The sequence below is a fragment of the Babylonia areolata genome, chromosome 6, assembly GCF_041734735.1.
Source record: "Babylonia areolata isolate BAREFJ2019XMU chromosome 6, ASM4173473v1, whole genome shotgun sequence".
In the NCBI taxonomy this organism is placed as follows: Eukaryota; Metazoa; Mollusca; class Gastropoda; order Neogastropoda; family Buccinidae; genus Babylonia; species Babylonia areolata.
In genome coordinates this window covers 36,794,257-36,810,868 of record NC_134881.1, presented here as the reverse complement: position 1 = coordinate 36,810,868, position 16,612 = coordinate 36,794,257, and the positions used below count along the sequence as shown (strand labels likewise).

Below are 16,612 nucleotides of genomic sequence, written 5' to 3'. Positions count from 1 at the left end.
GGGGTGGGGGCTAGAGCCGGATACACTGATGATATAATCAATAAGACATCTTCCTAAGCCATTGCTTGGCTATTTAAACTATTCGCATTGCCAACAAACCGGAAGAGTCAGTTTCAAATACACACAAGATTACAAACTGACTGATCCTGAACGTTATTTTCAGATCAGTGATATTATCTTCAAAAAGTGATGTTGAACCTGACCCATGAAACTGACTTTCACACTCATTAGGATGTTGAGCTTTTGCGCAAGTCAGGCGCCGCGGAGTCTGCCCTTTATTTTATTTATTTATTTATTTTTTTCACAGCAGATGTAGTTCAGCGTGTATGGATTAGTTCATATGCTTTAACAACCCCTTGAAACTGAAACTGAAACTTGTGCTCCCACAATGATTGTAATATCGCAGCTTCGCGTTCAGTTGCATACAACTGGTAAATAAGGATTATAGGGGGTGTGGGCACGCAGAAATTCATTTGGATTTGCTTTTCTATGTAAGCTAATGGGAAGCAGTCGATGTAAGTTGCAGAAGTAGCGTGAAGTGAAACATGTGCCTTTGACTTTCATTGGTGTTTCGTCCAGTTTCGAGTGCCTTTGTCGTGCATATAACAAAAGTCACTTCCGTACATATAGTCTTTAATTTGAGATGCTGCAAAAATCGAATATGAAATAATCATGTTCAATATCCTTAAGTTAACAAAAACAATATGAATCTTAATCTTTTGATGAAATTGTTGGCAAAGAAAGAGAAAACGAGAGAGAGGATTTACGACTTTCTCGGAAAAATGTGACGTTTCCTACCAACATGAAACCGAAATCAAGGCCCGAAAGAGTCATGTGAATGAATGGTTTACCAACTGGGTGATTACGGTAAATTAAAATGTTACTGTCAAAAGTTCTCTTTGGATAATTATCATGTATCATGTTATATCTAATAAACTTTTACTTAATTCAACTGCATATTTATTGAATTTTTAAAAGCAGGGTTTGTTGTGCTTTTTCAGAATTTAGGTCTGGTTCAGGGTAATATGACCTATTCACCGCAAAATCAATCGGTCATTTTTAAAACTAATAAGAGGGTCAGGTAAACAACCCCTTATTCCCGACCCGGCACCCCATCAGGCCATTCCACACCCACAAAATCTGTAATTGAATTTGTATTTTGTGTGTAACGGTCTGAGTCTCACTGCGTTACGTAAAGAGAGTAAATGAGTGAGAATAAGCCCGTTTGGTCACGCAGAGGTCAGTCATATCATATCATATCATATCAAGGCGTGCAGGCCTGACGAGGCCTTTTGCCCGCTTGATGTGGGGAAGAAAAAGAGAGTCCCCACATATGTCTGATGCATTTTTCAACATTGAGTGCGCAATGCTTGAAAAATCAATAAATATGTAAATGAGTTTTGTAATTTAAATTTTTCAAATGAATATCAAGATAATTTTTAAATGTATTCACTGTTCCTGCGGAAACAACATCTTGTGACAAATTGTTCCAAACATTTGTTACTCTGTTAGTAAAGAAATGTGCAAATCTGGAAGTTTTAACTGAAACTTTTAATAGTTTGTATGAATGGCCTCTTGTGGTACTGTTCTCATTCAATGTAAACAAAGAGTTTATGGTTCTGCTGTCATATAATCCATGTGTCATTTTATACATCTCTATTAAATCACCACGCAGTCTTCTATATTCTAAACTAGGTAACTTAAGTGCTTGCAACCTACTTTCATAGGCCATATCAGCAAAGCCAATGATTCTTTTAGTGAATCTTCGTTGAACATTTTCAATACTGTCTGTATGTTTCACTAAACCCGTATTCCAAACAACATTCCCATATTCTAAGACTGGCCTGACTAATGACTTAAATAATGGCACCATTATGTCTTTACTTTTACACTGTATGTTTCCAACTAGCATTCCGGTCAATCTATTGGCTTTTTTAATGGTTTCATTAATATGAACATCAAAAGAGAGACCAGAGTCAACAATGACTCCAAGATCTCTCTCCGATGAAGTCTCCTGCAAGTCCGTACCATTCATATAATACTTATAATGTGGATTATTTCTGCCTACGTGTAAAACTTTACATTTATTGTTATTAAATTTAATTTGCCATCTATCAGTCCAGTGTACTAAATTGTCAATACTAACTTGTAATTTCAATCTACCGACATCAGAATCTACTTCCTCATAGATCTTTGTATCGTCTGCAAAGATTTTCACAAAACAGTCTAGTATGTCAGGCATGTCATTTATATAATATACAAAGAGTGTGGGCCCCAAGACACTGCCTTGGGGAACACCACTACTCACCTTAACAGGACACGATGACTCAGTCCCTACTGATACGTACTGTGTTCTCTCATCTAAGAAATCTTTTATCCATTCCAACAATTTACCACAAATACCGTACCCTTGCAATTTAGCAATTAACCTATTATGTGGAACTTTATCGAACGCCTTCTGTAAGTCCAGATAAATTACATCCATTGGTTTATTGTTTTCAAGTGACTGCATCCAGTCATGTACAGTATTCAACAACTGAGTCACACAGGATCTACCACTGGTAAAGCCAAACTGATAATCAGACAGTAAGTTGTTATCAATCAAATGTTTATTCAAAGTATCACATATGAAACCTTCAAAAACTTTACATACAACCGATGTCAAACTTACTGGTCGATAGTTTCCAGGGTCTTGTTTGTTACCTTTCTTAAATATTGGTTTTACTTGTGCTACTTTCCATGCCTGTGGGATCTTACCATATGATACAGTCTTAACAAACAGAATCTTTAAGGGAATAGCTAAACTATTATGTAATTCTTTTAGCAAATAAGGGTGCATTCCATCAGGACCAGTGGATTTATTTACCTTTAACTGTGAAAGTTTGTCACTAATAATCTTTTCTGAAACTTCAACATAATTTGTTGAAGCCTTCTGCTTAGCGGATGTGGTGTAGCGTATATATTTATACGTAATATTATGGATTTGTCCGAACGCAGTAACACCAGTTTCATATCATATATATCATATAAATATCAAGGCGTGCAGGCCTGACAAGGCCTTTTGCCCGCTTAAAGTGGGGAAGAAAAAGAGTCCCCACATATAACAGATGCATTTTTCAACATTGAGTTTGAGTAACTGAATTGAACTGAACTGTTTGCTGAGTCATGATGAACACGGAAAACCAATATTATATTTTCTAACCTTTATTCTGCAGTGTTGAAACACTGATTTATGCTGACTGCTCGGGATAGTAAATGTTTGCATTAAGGTCAGGATCAGGATATAATACGTCGCAAAGGCCAATATGGCCATCATCCCAACCATAGACACTAATATCTCAGCGGGAATTCTAGTGTCTATGTCCCAATGGACGCAAGGTCCATCAAATACAAAGGAAAAGGTTGAAACAAAAGCAAAGCATTACAGCAGAAATGCATTAGATCTGCAGTGTAACTGTCACTTGCATTTGTCAAATTCCATTGTTTTAGGAAACCAATTTCCTTTGTGGAAATAAAAATCTCCACAATCGAAAAATGTCTTTAAAATTTTCTTAAGTACCATGCCAGCATAGGCCAAATATGCTAACCTGTTTAATTCATTTCTAATGTTTACACAGTAAAAAGATTAAATATACTTTACTAATAATAGTATTGCTACTGGTATGTCTAAGTTTGGTTACAGAAACACAAACATGTCAAGAACAAAGTACAGCGACTCAAATAAACAAATAAAAAAGTTCATCATGCAAATAAAAGTGCACTTGTGCATATCTTAATCAGATCTCGATTTATTGAAAGGGTCACACTTGCATAATTTCAGTGAGGTAAACACGTAAGTTGCCCATGAACTCTGAAGAAATGTATAGGATTCATGTTCTCCAGATATTTTTGAATGGGAGAGATTGAAACTGTTCTGTCTTCTGAACAGTCATTTGAACTTTCTCAATATTAGGCAGCTTTTGAATGGGAGAGATTGATACTGTTCTGTCTTCTGAACAGTCATTTGAACTTTCTCAACATTAGGCAGCTCATTTCAACAGCATTCTCTGTGATGTGGTTGATGATTTCTTACAGCAAGATGTTCTACATGTATTGAAGCCATTCGTAATTGAGGAGACTGGCAAAAATTAAAAAGTTAAATTAGCACTGTATCCCAATGCAGTTTACATAATGCAAGCAACAGTGTCTTTGTTTAAACATACCTCATTTCATTTCCTGGCATGGTACAGATTTTGATTTATTTTTCACATTGTTCGTCTGCTTGATATTGAATTGCTGTACAACAGCTGTAAAGACTATAGTATATTTATATTTTTCTGAGTTTGAAACCGCAACTGTGATTGTTCTGTTGGAGAATAAGAGAAATCCTCAAAATGCCTTTTAGTATGATCAGTTTTAAGAAAGGTGACTGATTAGCTGCCACATCAATGCGTCATTTATTCATTTGTATGTGTCAGTGATGGATGACTGACAGGAAACCTTAACCCTGCTTGTTGTATGAATGCACTTTACTACAGTTATCCTACTCCACCCTGTGGAACAGACTGATACTCAAATTGCAGCTAGTTCCCAAAGAACAGTCAGGGAAAGGGACAACCCTCCTGCTGCTGAGAGTGAGACAGTACAGTTCCTTGACACCTCCCAACACAGCCACTCAGTGCCTCCCAGCAAAGCCACTCAGTGCCTCACAGTACAGCTGCTCAATGCCACTCAGTGCCTCCAACACAGCCACTCAGTGCCTTCCAACACAACACAGCCACTCAGTGCCTCCCAGCAAAGCCACTCAGTGCCTCACAGAACAGCCACTCAGTGCCTCACAGTACAGCTGCTCAGTGCCACTCAGTGCCTCCAACACAGCCACTCAGTGCCTTCCAACACAGCCACTCAGTGCCTCCAACACAGCCACTCAGTGCCTTCCAACACAGCAACTCAGTGCCTCCCAACACAGCCACTCAGTGCCTCCAACACAGCAACTCAGTGCCTCCCAACACAGCCACTCAGTGCCTCCAACACAGCCACTCAGTGCCTCCCAACACAGCCACTCAGTGCCTCCAACACAGCAACTCAGTGCCTCCCAACACAGCAACTCAGTGCCACTCAGTGCCTCCCAACACAGCAACTCAGTGCCTCCCAACACAGCAACTCAGTGCCACTCAGTGCCTCCCAACACAGCCACTCAGTGCCTCCCAACACAACACAGCCACTCAGTGCCTCCCAACACAGCCACTCAGTGCCACTCAGTGCCTCCCAGCACAGCCACTCAGTGCCTTCCAGCACAGCCACTCAGTGCCTCCCAACACAGCCACTCAGTGCCTTCCAGCACAGCCACTCAGTGCCTCCCAACAGCCACTCAGTGCCTCCCAACACAGCCACTCAGTGCCTCCCAACACAGCCACTCAGTGCCTCCCCACTCAGTGCCTCCCAACACAGCCACTCAGTGCATTCCAACACAGCCACTCAGTGCCTCCCCACTCAGTGCCTCCCAACACAGCCACTCAGTGCCTTCCAACACAACACAGCCACTCAGTGCCTTCCAACACAACACAGCCACTCAGTGCCTCCCAACACAGCCACTCAGTGCCTTCCAACACAACACAGCCACTCAGTGCCTCCCAACACAGCCACTCAGTGCCTCCCAACACAGCCACTCAGTGCCTTCCAACACAACACAGCCACTCAGTGCCTCCCAACACAGCCACTCAGTGCCTCCCAACACAGCCACTCAGTGCCTTCCAACACAACACAGCCACTCAGTGCCTCCCAACACAGCCACTCAGTGCCTCCCAACACAGCCACTCAGTGCCTCCCCACTCAGTGCCTCCCAACACAGCCTCTCAGTGCCTTTAGTGCCTTCCAGCACAGCCACAGAGCCATTCATTGCCTCCCATTACAGCCAGCTGCCCTCTCCTCCCATCTGCCCAGAAACTGATGGTCAGAGTGATGACCGATTGTCAGTAATGGAAGAAGAAACGCTGCCCACATTTCACACCGGAAAGTGTTGGGATGAGATGGTTATGATGCACAGATATTATTCTCAGTTCACTCAACCTTCATTCAGAGTTGAGATTGTTTCAGAACAGGTTTATTCATCAAAGAATGTGCATGATATTGATGAATGCCTCATAAATAACTTTGATATTTCCTGCATTTCCACTATGATCAAGTCCTTTCCATCTTTGTCCACAGGGTGGTTGACAGTCCTTTCCCTACTCAGGTGAAGAACAGAGGAAACAAGCAGGGAACTACAGTGGCTGACAGCAGAGAGCATGACTGCAGTTTGGACCTCAGCTGAGTGAACTCACCCGAATCTCATTGACACTGGATGCATCAGCTGTACAGTGATTAGATTGTCGGGAGATGGGTCATATACTGTTTGATTGATCTTTAGGTCTAGGTTTAGGTCAGATCTGTTTGTGTTCAAAGCAACATCTGTTGAAAATTAATCAGCTGATCGTCCTGGATTTTGAAAAAAAAGAGAGAAAGAAAAACAAAAATAAGAATTACAAAGATATTTTTTAACGTAAATTGCTAAGTCTCGAGTACAACCATGTCAGTGCTGCGCAGCATTTTATATTACATTCTGTCTGCGGTCACCTTTGTAGCAGGACCACTGGTTTGGTTAGTCTTCCGTCTGATCTATGGCCTCAAAGGTCAGAGTGTGTCAAAGGTCACCGACCCACTGCTTCTGGCAAGCGCTACGTCTCTCGCCAAGAAGATCCGCTTGCGTCAGGTGAGTGATATCAGTGAGTAATTGTGTCAGTGTGGATTGCGCATTGTCTAATTTAACACATGCTGTTCTGGTATACTCACAGCATCTGTATGACTGAGAAAAAAAAAAATGGTGATGTGCAGGTGTATGCTTTGACATGGTACTTAGAATAAAGCATCAGTATTTTCGCAGATCAAGACCCAGACAGTCAAGATCACTTACCTTAAATGAATTTTGTGAACGGATTAATAAATTGAAAAATACTTCACCTGTTTTCTTTCCTGTATATGTCCACTTGAATATCCAATGAAATTACAAAAAGCAACATCAAATAAACAAACAAACAAATTAAAAAAACCAAACATACTGTATGTATGAATGATTAAATTATGGGCACATTTGCAATAAATGTTGGTCAGTTGCAATATAAGTCACATTCCAAGATTCCATACTGATAATGATTCCAGGCCCACATGGGCTTTTTGCCCACATAGATAAATAAATCCAGATCTTAATGAAGTTGATATCTTCAGTTGTTTTTTGTTTTTGTTATTTTATTTTATTTTATTTTTTTCAGATTAATGAATCCAAAACGTTATGACTGTGTTTTCCAAAATGAGGAAATTAAGTGATTAAGCTCTGGATTGACTGATTTATTACGTGTCTTTGTACATTCCTGTTCTTTTCCAGATGTTTTTTGCTTCACATTATTTTTGGTTTGAGATTGACATTGTTTACATCCCTGTGGTGGGCTGGGTTAAATGTTATAATTGTAAGCAATAATGATAGATACATGACGAATATATTTTTCTCATTTATTTATTTGTTCATGTTTTGCCCTGCAGGTGACAGCAGAAGAAGTGATGCAGGCGTTCATCCGAAGGGCCCGTGAAGTGAACCCCATCGTCAATGCCATTGTGGCCGAGCGGTATGCGGAGGCTCTGGAGGAGGCAAGGGAGGTGGACAGACTTCTGAGTGGAGGTTCGATTCCGGAAGAACTGAGTGAGCGCAGCAAACCTTTCCTGGGCGTTCCACTCACAGTCAAGGAGGCTTTTGCTTTGGAAGGTGTGTGTGTGTGTGTGTGTGTGTGTGTGTGTGTGTGTGTGTGTATCTTTTTGTGTGTTTTTTTCACCCCTAAATGTTTGTGTGTATAGCTTTTGATGGAGGTTCCCCCCCACATTATTGTGTGTGTGTGTGTGCGTGTGTGCGTGCATACCAGTGGGTCTTGTAAGTATGTCAGATTAAATGTAGTTTTAGGGGTAAAAAGTCTTCCTTTAATTGTGAGAAACTTAAAGTTAAACCAAGGAAAAACAAATACCATCACCAGGGATGCCAAACTGCTCGGGTCTGGTGAGCAGAAAGGGAATGAAAGCGGACAGCGACTGCCCGGCAGTGCACCGCCTGAAGGAATCCGGCATGATCCCCTTCGCCTGCACCAACACCAGCGAGCTGTGCATGTGGTACGAGTCGGCCAACAATGTCTACGGACGCACCAAGAATGCCTACGACAACACCAAGATTGTTGGGGGCAGCTCAGGTCAGTGGATGGTCTGCATGGGTGGATGGTCATGTGGAGTCATAGATAACTGTCACATGTTTTGATGAATAACTGGCTTTTTGGCAGTAACTTGTGGCTGTAAAAAATGTGTGCAAAAGGAGTCAGAGTTTAGGTGAAGGTGACGAAGAGAAATAATTATACAAATATGTATTCTTTCTTTCCATCAGCGATTAGTTTTCTTTACAACCCCAACAGAGCAAATTTATCCCTATGCTTTTCCAATTGTCATGTTCATATTTCTGTTTTAAATTATTTATATTTATTTTTCCTTCATACTCGTATATATGCTGCGGAGGAAAAATATCCATTCTAAACAGTAGTATTTTTGAATTGTTCAGTGAAAAAGAAATGAAAACATGACTTCTACTGAGAAGAAGAACTGAGAGCATCATCACACAGATATTTACAAACAGAATGTCGTGAAGTACATTGTAACACTATCGGTTTGATCTTTGCTTATTTTGTGCACAGTTTTTGATGAGTATGACAGTACCAAACATTGAATAAATGCACACACAAACACACACGCAGACACACATAAAAGTATTGACCATATGAACTTGGATGAGTGTGTTGTTATTATTAAGCCTGTTGGCCCTGTAACACGAAGGTGTCTGTGTGACAGTGAGCAGTGGGAAAGGACACACACCACAGTGAAAGCGTAGCAGGTTAGGGTCCAGGTTGTGTTTGAACAAAGGTGCCATTATTTCATCTGTGAGTGGAGAACATCATTTTTCTCTGAAAGCAAACACACATTTTTGTTGACTTGTACCCAAGAATAGATTTTAGGCCAGGCAGAGGTCTCAGTGAAGTGAGACTGGGTTTGAAAGTGTGTGGATGTTTGCAAATAGGATCTCTGGTGTTTATCCTCAGTGCTGTACGTTTGCCAATAACAGTTACCCTCCAGTAAGTCATTGTCCTCAACAGATGGTGAGGTTGTATTTTTTCCAATAACATTTACCCTCCAGTAAGTCATTGTCCTTGACAGATAGCGAGGTTGTGTGTTTGCCAATAACAGTTACCCTCCAGTAAGTCATAGTCATTAACAGATAGCGAGGTTGTGTGTTTGCCAAAAACAGTTACCCTCCAGTAAGTCATTGTCCTTAACAGATAGCGAGGTTGTATGTTTGCCAATAACATGCGCACCCCCGAAAAGTTAGTATGGCTGCCTACATGGCGTAAATAAACAAAACGGTCATACAAGTAAAATGTCACACGTCTGTCTGAATGTGTATGTGTGCGTGTCTGATTGAATGACACAGGAATGATGAGCGCCCAATGGCAGCTGTCAGTCAGCTCTACTTAGGTAGGCAGCCTGTTGTGCAAATGACCCAGAGTTTGTAAAGCGCTTAGGGCTTGGTCACCGACCGAGGATAGGCACTGTGTAAGTATCCGTATCGAATCAAATCAGATAACAGTTACAGTAAGTCATTGTCCTCTACAGGTGGTGAGGGCTGTATCATCTCCACAGGCGCCTCCCTTCTGGGGGTGGGCTCTGACATTGGTGGCAGCATCAGGATGCCGGCATTCTTCAATGGCGTGTTCGGACATCGGCCCAGCAAAAGTAATTACGCCCATTGTTTTGTTTCTACACCTTTCTCCTTTTTATAATTCATAACTAGGGAAGGGGGAAGAACACCAGTGTTATTTCATCTGTGTTTGCCTGTGCCTGTGTTTGAATGCAGAAGATTTAGAAGGATGCTGTGTGTGTGTCTGTGTCTATGTGTTTGCGTGCCTGCTTCCATGTGTGTGTGTGTGTGTGTGTGTGTGTGTGTGTGTGTGTGTTTTGTTGTTTTTATAGATCTTATGTTTTTACTGTTTGATCTGTAGCTGTACAATGCTTCTGGATGTGTAATTTATAATCTGTGATATGCTACTGTTTGACCTGTAATTATAAAATATTTCTAGGTGTTTAATTCATAGTCTGTGATATGCTACTGTTTGATCTGTAAGATATTTCTAAATGTATCTCCATAATCTGTGATATGCTTTTTGCATGTTACATTCCAGTTTGACTGTTTATGATGAAGGTGATCATTATAATGTGACTATTGGTATGTTTTACATATGTTTATATAAACAAAATTGTGTTTTTTTATGAGGCTAGAATGTATTTTCTCATAGGAGATCATAAAAGTACTTTTGACCATACTGTTACAAGGCCACATTGTAATTTCTGCTGTGGGACTAACAAGGTACACTTGACTAGACATGACTTGACTGTTGCTGCTCTGTGGCCCTGCAGACTTGGTACCCAACGAGGGCCAGCACCCTCCAGCCACAGGGGGCCAGGTGGAACTGCTGGCCACTGGCCCCATGTGTCGCTACGCCGAGGACCTGACCCCCGTGCTGAAGATCATGGCCGGCCCCCAGGCTGCCAGGCTCAACCTGGACACCAAGGTAAACTGACTGTCTGTCTTGTTGTACACAGAGAGGAGGCTTGAACCCAGGACCCTCGGATTGAAAGTCCACCACTCTAACCACTTGGCTGCAGTGCTTGTCCGCTTTCCCTCAGACCAGGACTGTTTCCATTTCCACAGCTCCCTTTCACTGTTACTCCACTTTTATTGTATGGAAAACAATTCTGGAAGAAAAAAAAGAATTAAAATCATTATCAGGAACGCGTTGAATACTGTGTTGCCTACATGAAATGGAACCATAGAAAGTGACAGTGTCAACACTTTCTGTGTATAGGCTCTATTGTATGCATTTTTTACACCCGATTTTTCTCTTCTTTTTTTTTTTTTTATCTTCTTTTCCCTTTTTTTTTAATTTATATGGTGTGTCCACATCATGGGAAATAAAAGAAAAAAGATTGGATGCCTGACTTTTGCAATAACTCAGTGTGCTGATTAGACCCAGGTCTGTCTAAGACGTTAACATAGAAATAAAAAAAACTTAGAAGGCTAATGACTGGATAAAGAAAAAAAGGGGGACACACTCTGCACCTGCATGTGTGACAGGTGGACATGAGCACAGTGTATGTGTGACAGGTGAACATGAGCACAGTGTGTGTGTGACAGGTGGACTTGAGCACAGTGTATGTGTGACAGTTGAACATGAGCACAGTGTGTGTGTGACAGGTGGACGTGAGCACAGTGTGTGTTTGTGTGTGTGACAGGTGGACATGAGCACAGTGTATGTGTGACAGGTGAACATGAGCACAGTGTGTGTGTGTGACAGGTGGACGTGAGAACAGTGTGTGTTTGTGTGTGTGACAGGTGGACATGAGCACAGTGTGTGTTTGTGTGTGTGACAGGTGGACATGAGCACATTACTTGTGTGTGTGACAGGTGGACATGAGCACAGTGTGTGTTTGTGTGTGTGACAGGTGGACATGAGCACATAATTTGTGTGTGTGACAGGTGGACATGAGCACAGTGTGTGTCTGTGTGTGTGACAGGTGGACATGAGCACAGTGTGTGTCTGTGTGTGTGACAGGTGGACATGAGCACAGTGTTTGTGTGTGTGACAGGTGGACATGAGCACAGTGTTTGTGTGTGTGACAGGTGAACATGAGCACAGTGTGTTTTTGTGTGTGTGACAGGTGGACATGAGCACAGTGTGTGTCTGTGTGTGACAGGTGGACATGAGCACAGTGTGTGTGTGACAGGTGGACATGAACACAGTGTGTGTGTGTGTGTGTGTGACAGGTGGACATGAGCACAGTGTGTGTGTGTGTGTGACAGGTGGACATGAGCACAGTGTGTGTGTGTGTGTGTGTGTGACAGGTGGACATGAGCACAGTGTGTGTGACAGGTGAACATGAGCACAGTGTGTGTGACAGGTGGACATCAACACAGTGTGTGTTTGTGTGTGTGACAGGTGGACATGAGCACAGTGTTTGTGTGTGTGTGTGTGTGTGTGTGACAGGTGGACATGAGCACAGTGTGTGTGACAGGTGGACATGAGCACAGTGTGTGTGTGTGTGTGTGTGTGTGACAGGTGGACATGAGCACAGTGTGTGTGACAGGTGGACATGAGCACAGTGTGTGTGACAGGTGGACATGAGCACAGTGTTTGTGTGTGTGTGTGTGTGTGACAGGTGGACATGAGCACAGTGTGTGTGTGTGTGTGACAGGTGGACATGAGCACAGTGTGTGTGTGTGTGTGTGTGTGACAGGTGGACATGAGCACAGTGTGTGTGTGACAGGTGGACATGAGCACAGTATGTGTGTGACAGGTGGACATGAGCACAGTGTGTGTGTGACAGGTGGACATGAGCACAGTTTGTGTGTGACAGGTGGACATGAGCACAGTGTGTGTGTGACAGGTGGACATGAGCACAGTCTATGTGCGACAGGTGGACATGAGCACAGTGTGTGTGTGACAGGTGGACATGAGCACAGTGTTTGTGTGTGTGACAGGTGGACATGAGCACAGTGTGTGTGTGACAGGTGGACATGAGCACAGTGTGTGTGTGACAGGTGGACATGAGCACAGTGTTTGTGTGTGTGACAGGTGGACATGAGCACAGTGTGTGTGTGACAGGTGGACATGAGCACAGTGTTTGTGTGTGTGACAGGTGGACATGAGCACAGTGTGCGTGTGTGTGTGTGTGACTGTCGGACATGAGCACAGTGTTTGTGTGTGTGACAGGTGGACATGAGCACAGTGTGTGTGTGTGTGTGTGTGACAGGTGGACATGAGCACAGTGTTTGTGTGTGTGACAGGTGGACATGAGCACAGTGTGTGTGTGTGTGACAGGTGGACATGAGCACAGTGTGTGTGACAGGTGAACATGAGCACAGAGTGTGTGACAGGTGGACATGAACACAGTGTATGTGACAGGTGGACATGAACACAGTGTGTGTTTGTGTGTGTGACAGGTGGACATGAGCACAGTGTGTGTGACAGGTGGACATGAACACCGTGTGTGTGACAGGTGGACATGAACACAGTGTGTGTTTGTGTGTGTGACAGGTGGACATGAGCACAGTGTGTGTGACAGGTGGACATGAACACAGTGGTGTTTGTGTGCGTGATAGGTGGACATGAGCACGGTGAAGGTGTACACGATGGACAGTGATGGAGGCAGTCTGTTCACTGGTCGGGTCAACCCCCAGCTGAAGGAGGCACAGCGCAAGGTGTGTGATGCTGGATCTGTGTTTGGTGTGTGTGTGTAGGAGGGAGCAAGGAGGTGTGTTGCATGTGTGCGAGTGTGTGCGTGTATATGTATTTATGCGTGCATGCATGTCTGTGTGTGTGTGTATGTGTGTTGTGCATGTGTGCATGTGTGTGTGTGTGTGTGTGTGTGTGTGTGTAAGCAAGCCAGTGTCGAGGGTGTTCATGTGTGTGTGTGTGTGTGTGTGCATAAATGTGTGTGTGTGTTCAAGTGGGAGGAGAGTGCGGTGGGAGAGGTTTGTATATATGCGTGTGGTGAGTGTTCTCTCTTTCAGAATAGTACTTTTAGTCTGTACCTTTAACCCTCCCCCACATAAAATTGGTTCAGAGGGGTTTGCATCTTTGAGAGTGGTAGTAATATATATATATATATATTTTTTTTTTTAATGATTAAATTTTGTGTGCATATAAAAAAAAAATGTATGTGTGTGTGCGTGTGCTTGTGTATGCGTGTGTGTGTGTGCATTGTTTGTGTTTTGCAGGCCTGTGACTACCTGGGCAGTGTGGGGGCCACCACCAAGCCGGTGAAGCTGGGTCTGATGAAGTACAGCCTGGAGCTGTGGTCAGCCAAAATGGTGTCTGGCCAGGGCACAAAGTTTGCCTGCTTCATGGCCGGTGGGGAACACTCTGGGAAAAAGGTCAACTGCTTCACAGAGATCTTCAAGTGAGTCTGTGGATAGTGCCTCCCTTTTTTTATTTTTTAATTTTTTAGTTGATTTATCATGTGTGTATTTTGTTGGTTGGTTGTTTGGAAACTGTGTGCACTCCATCTGTAGTAGATCTGTTCATTTGAGTTTCTCAAGGAGGCGTCACAGTGTTCAAACAAATCCACATGCGTTACACCACATCTGCTAAGCAGATGCCTTATCAAAAGCGTAACCCAATGGGCTTAGTCAGGCCTTGAGGAGAGAAAAAAAGGATACATAAGCAAATAAATGAATAAGTCATCATATAAATGAGTAAATTAAGTAAATAGGGAAATAAATCTTGAGAAAAAAAAGTAATAAGTAAATGAATAAGAAAGGATACAATCATACTTTTAGGGATGACGGTAGTTGAAAACATTATGATGATACCCATTTTTATTGCACCCTGCTCACGGCACTTTACATGAACACACACAAACGCACACAAATTATCATTATGAATTCTTATAGTGCATGTATAATACTTAAAAGATAATATTGAACAAATATGTTAACATCCACTTTTGCAAACTTTGATGACTGCAACAGCAAGAAAAGACTCTTTTTTTTTTTATTCATGTGAATAAGAATTCCACTTTCACATAAATATGTTAGTTTTGTTTTGTTTTTTGACATAAAATCAAGAAACATCGCAGACACATACAGATACCACACACACACATGCACGCACGCACTCTCTCTCTCTCTCTCTCTCTCTCTCTCACTGTAACAGTGATAGAAACAGCACAAAAGGATGTGACCTGATGTATGTCTGCCCTGCCCCACACAGGTGGCTGTTGGGTCGGTCAAACCACACCCTGCTGGTCACAGGTCTTGGCATGCTGGAAACGTTCACCACAGAGTGTAACAACAACAACAGCAGTAATAACACTGATGGTAATAACAATAATAATGATGATAACAGTAACCCACACAGATGGCTGTTGAGTCAGTCAGACCAAACCCTGGCGGTCATAGGTGTTGGCATGCTGGAAATGTTCACCCCATAGTACAACTACAAAAAAAAAAAAAAGAAGATAATAATAGTTATAACAATAATAATGATACTAACAATAACCCACACAGGTGGATGTTGGGCCGGTCTGACCACACCCTGCCGGCCATCGGGCTGGGCGTGCTGGAGACCTTCACCCCTGATGACGACCCCAACGTGCCCCGCCTCCTGACCCTGCTGGATGGCCTTCACCAACAGCTGACCACCCTGCTGGCTGACGACGGAGTCCTCCTCTACCCCTCCCACCCCGAACCCGCCCCCTACCACAACCACCCCCTCCTCACCCCCTTCAACTTCAGCTACACTGGCATCTTCAACGCCCTGGGGTTTCCTGTCACACAGGTTCCCCTGGGGCTGAGTCGGGAGGGGCTGCCGCTGGGGGTTCAGGTGGTAGGGGCTCCCGACCAGGATCGCCTCACTCTGGCCGTCGCCGCACAGCTGGAGAAGGGATTCGGGGGCTGGGTGTCCCCCCCCGGCAACCAGTGAGTGAGGGGTTGGGTGTTAGGGCTGTCCCCCCCCTTTCTCCCTTCCCTGGACTTCAGTGATTGATGATGATGATGATGATTGTTGCATCACTTTTACATGGCGTGATTTCCTGTACAAACGTTGCTCCCCTCCAGCGGTTAATGATTAATGATGGTGATAATCACATCACTTTTACATGGCGTGATTTCCTGTACAAATGTTGCTCCCCTCCAGCGGTTAATGATTAATGATGGTGATAATCACATCACTTTTACATGGCATGATTTCCTGTACAAATGTTGCTCCCCTCCAGCGGTTAATGATTAATGATGGTGATAATCACATCACTTTTACATGGCGTGATTTCCTGCACAAATGCCACCCAAAGCGCCTTGGAACATGATCCAGTTAAGGGCAAACATGACATTGAAAACGTCTCTGTCGATTAAAAAAACAAACCTGTCCAATGCTTTCATACATGTGTAGTAATCAGTACTCACAGGCAAAATATAGCAGCACATTTCCAAACTCAACATAAATAAAAATTGTCAGGGAAATGATGCTTAGATTAAAATGGATGCATTTCATAGAGGAGACAATATCCGCATGCTCACCCACCCACTCACACATGTGCACACACGCAGAGAACTGCGGAGGTAATGGGGGGAAGGGGAGGTGGTGGAGGGGATAGATGTATCCCTCTGGCATGTGATAGTGATTGAATGGGGTTGGGGTGGAGGTGGGATGGGGTATGATGAGGTGGGGTGAAGTTGGGTGATGTGTTTGTGGTGGTGGAGGTATTTTTGCATGAAGGCACTGCACTGGGACTTTGTTCTTGCTGTTATGTATATATTTTTTTTTTAACCAGTTTACTTTTGGAGAAAGAAAGAGGAGGGGAGAGTAGGTTGGGGGAGGGGAGTTTTGAGGTAGATTTGTTCAAATGGTGTGTTGTATTCTTTTGGTGGAGGCTTGTTCATGGAGGAACTGCACTGTTTATTTATTTGCCTTTTTTTTTCCCCCTCAGGTTGTATGAGGAGGAATGGGAGGGGGCGGTA

At 43.1% G+C, this 16,612-nt stretch overlaps 1 protein-coding gene across 2 annotated transcripts; it reads left to right on the top strand.

Annotated features, from left to right (window-relative positions):
- Positions 1 to 379: 379 nt before the first annotated feature.
- Positions 380 to 16,612, top strand: LOC143283390 (fatty-acid amide hydrolase 2-A-like). Of its 2 annotated transcripts, none has more exons than XM_076589603.1 (9): positions 380 to 491; positions 6,187 to 6,730; positions 7,555 to 7,774; positions 8,037 to 8,246; positions 9,712 to 9,831; positions 10,513 to 10,667; positions 13,256 to 13,354; positions 13,874 to 14,055; positions 15,164 to 16,612. In XM_076589603.1, the coding sequence occupies exons 2-9, from the start codon at positions 6,548 to 6,550 to the stop codon at positions 15,576 to 15,578; spliced, it is 1,584 nt and encodes a 527-aa protein (XP_076445718.1). In that variant the 5' UTR covers positions 380 to 491; positions 6,187 to 6,547; the 3' UTR covers positions 15,579 to 16,612. The 2 variants fall into 2 exon arrangements, with proteins under 2 accessions (XP_076445718.1, XP_076445717.1); XM_076589602.1 differs by lacking the exon at positions 380 to 491 and adding an exon at positions 668 to 867.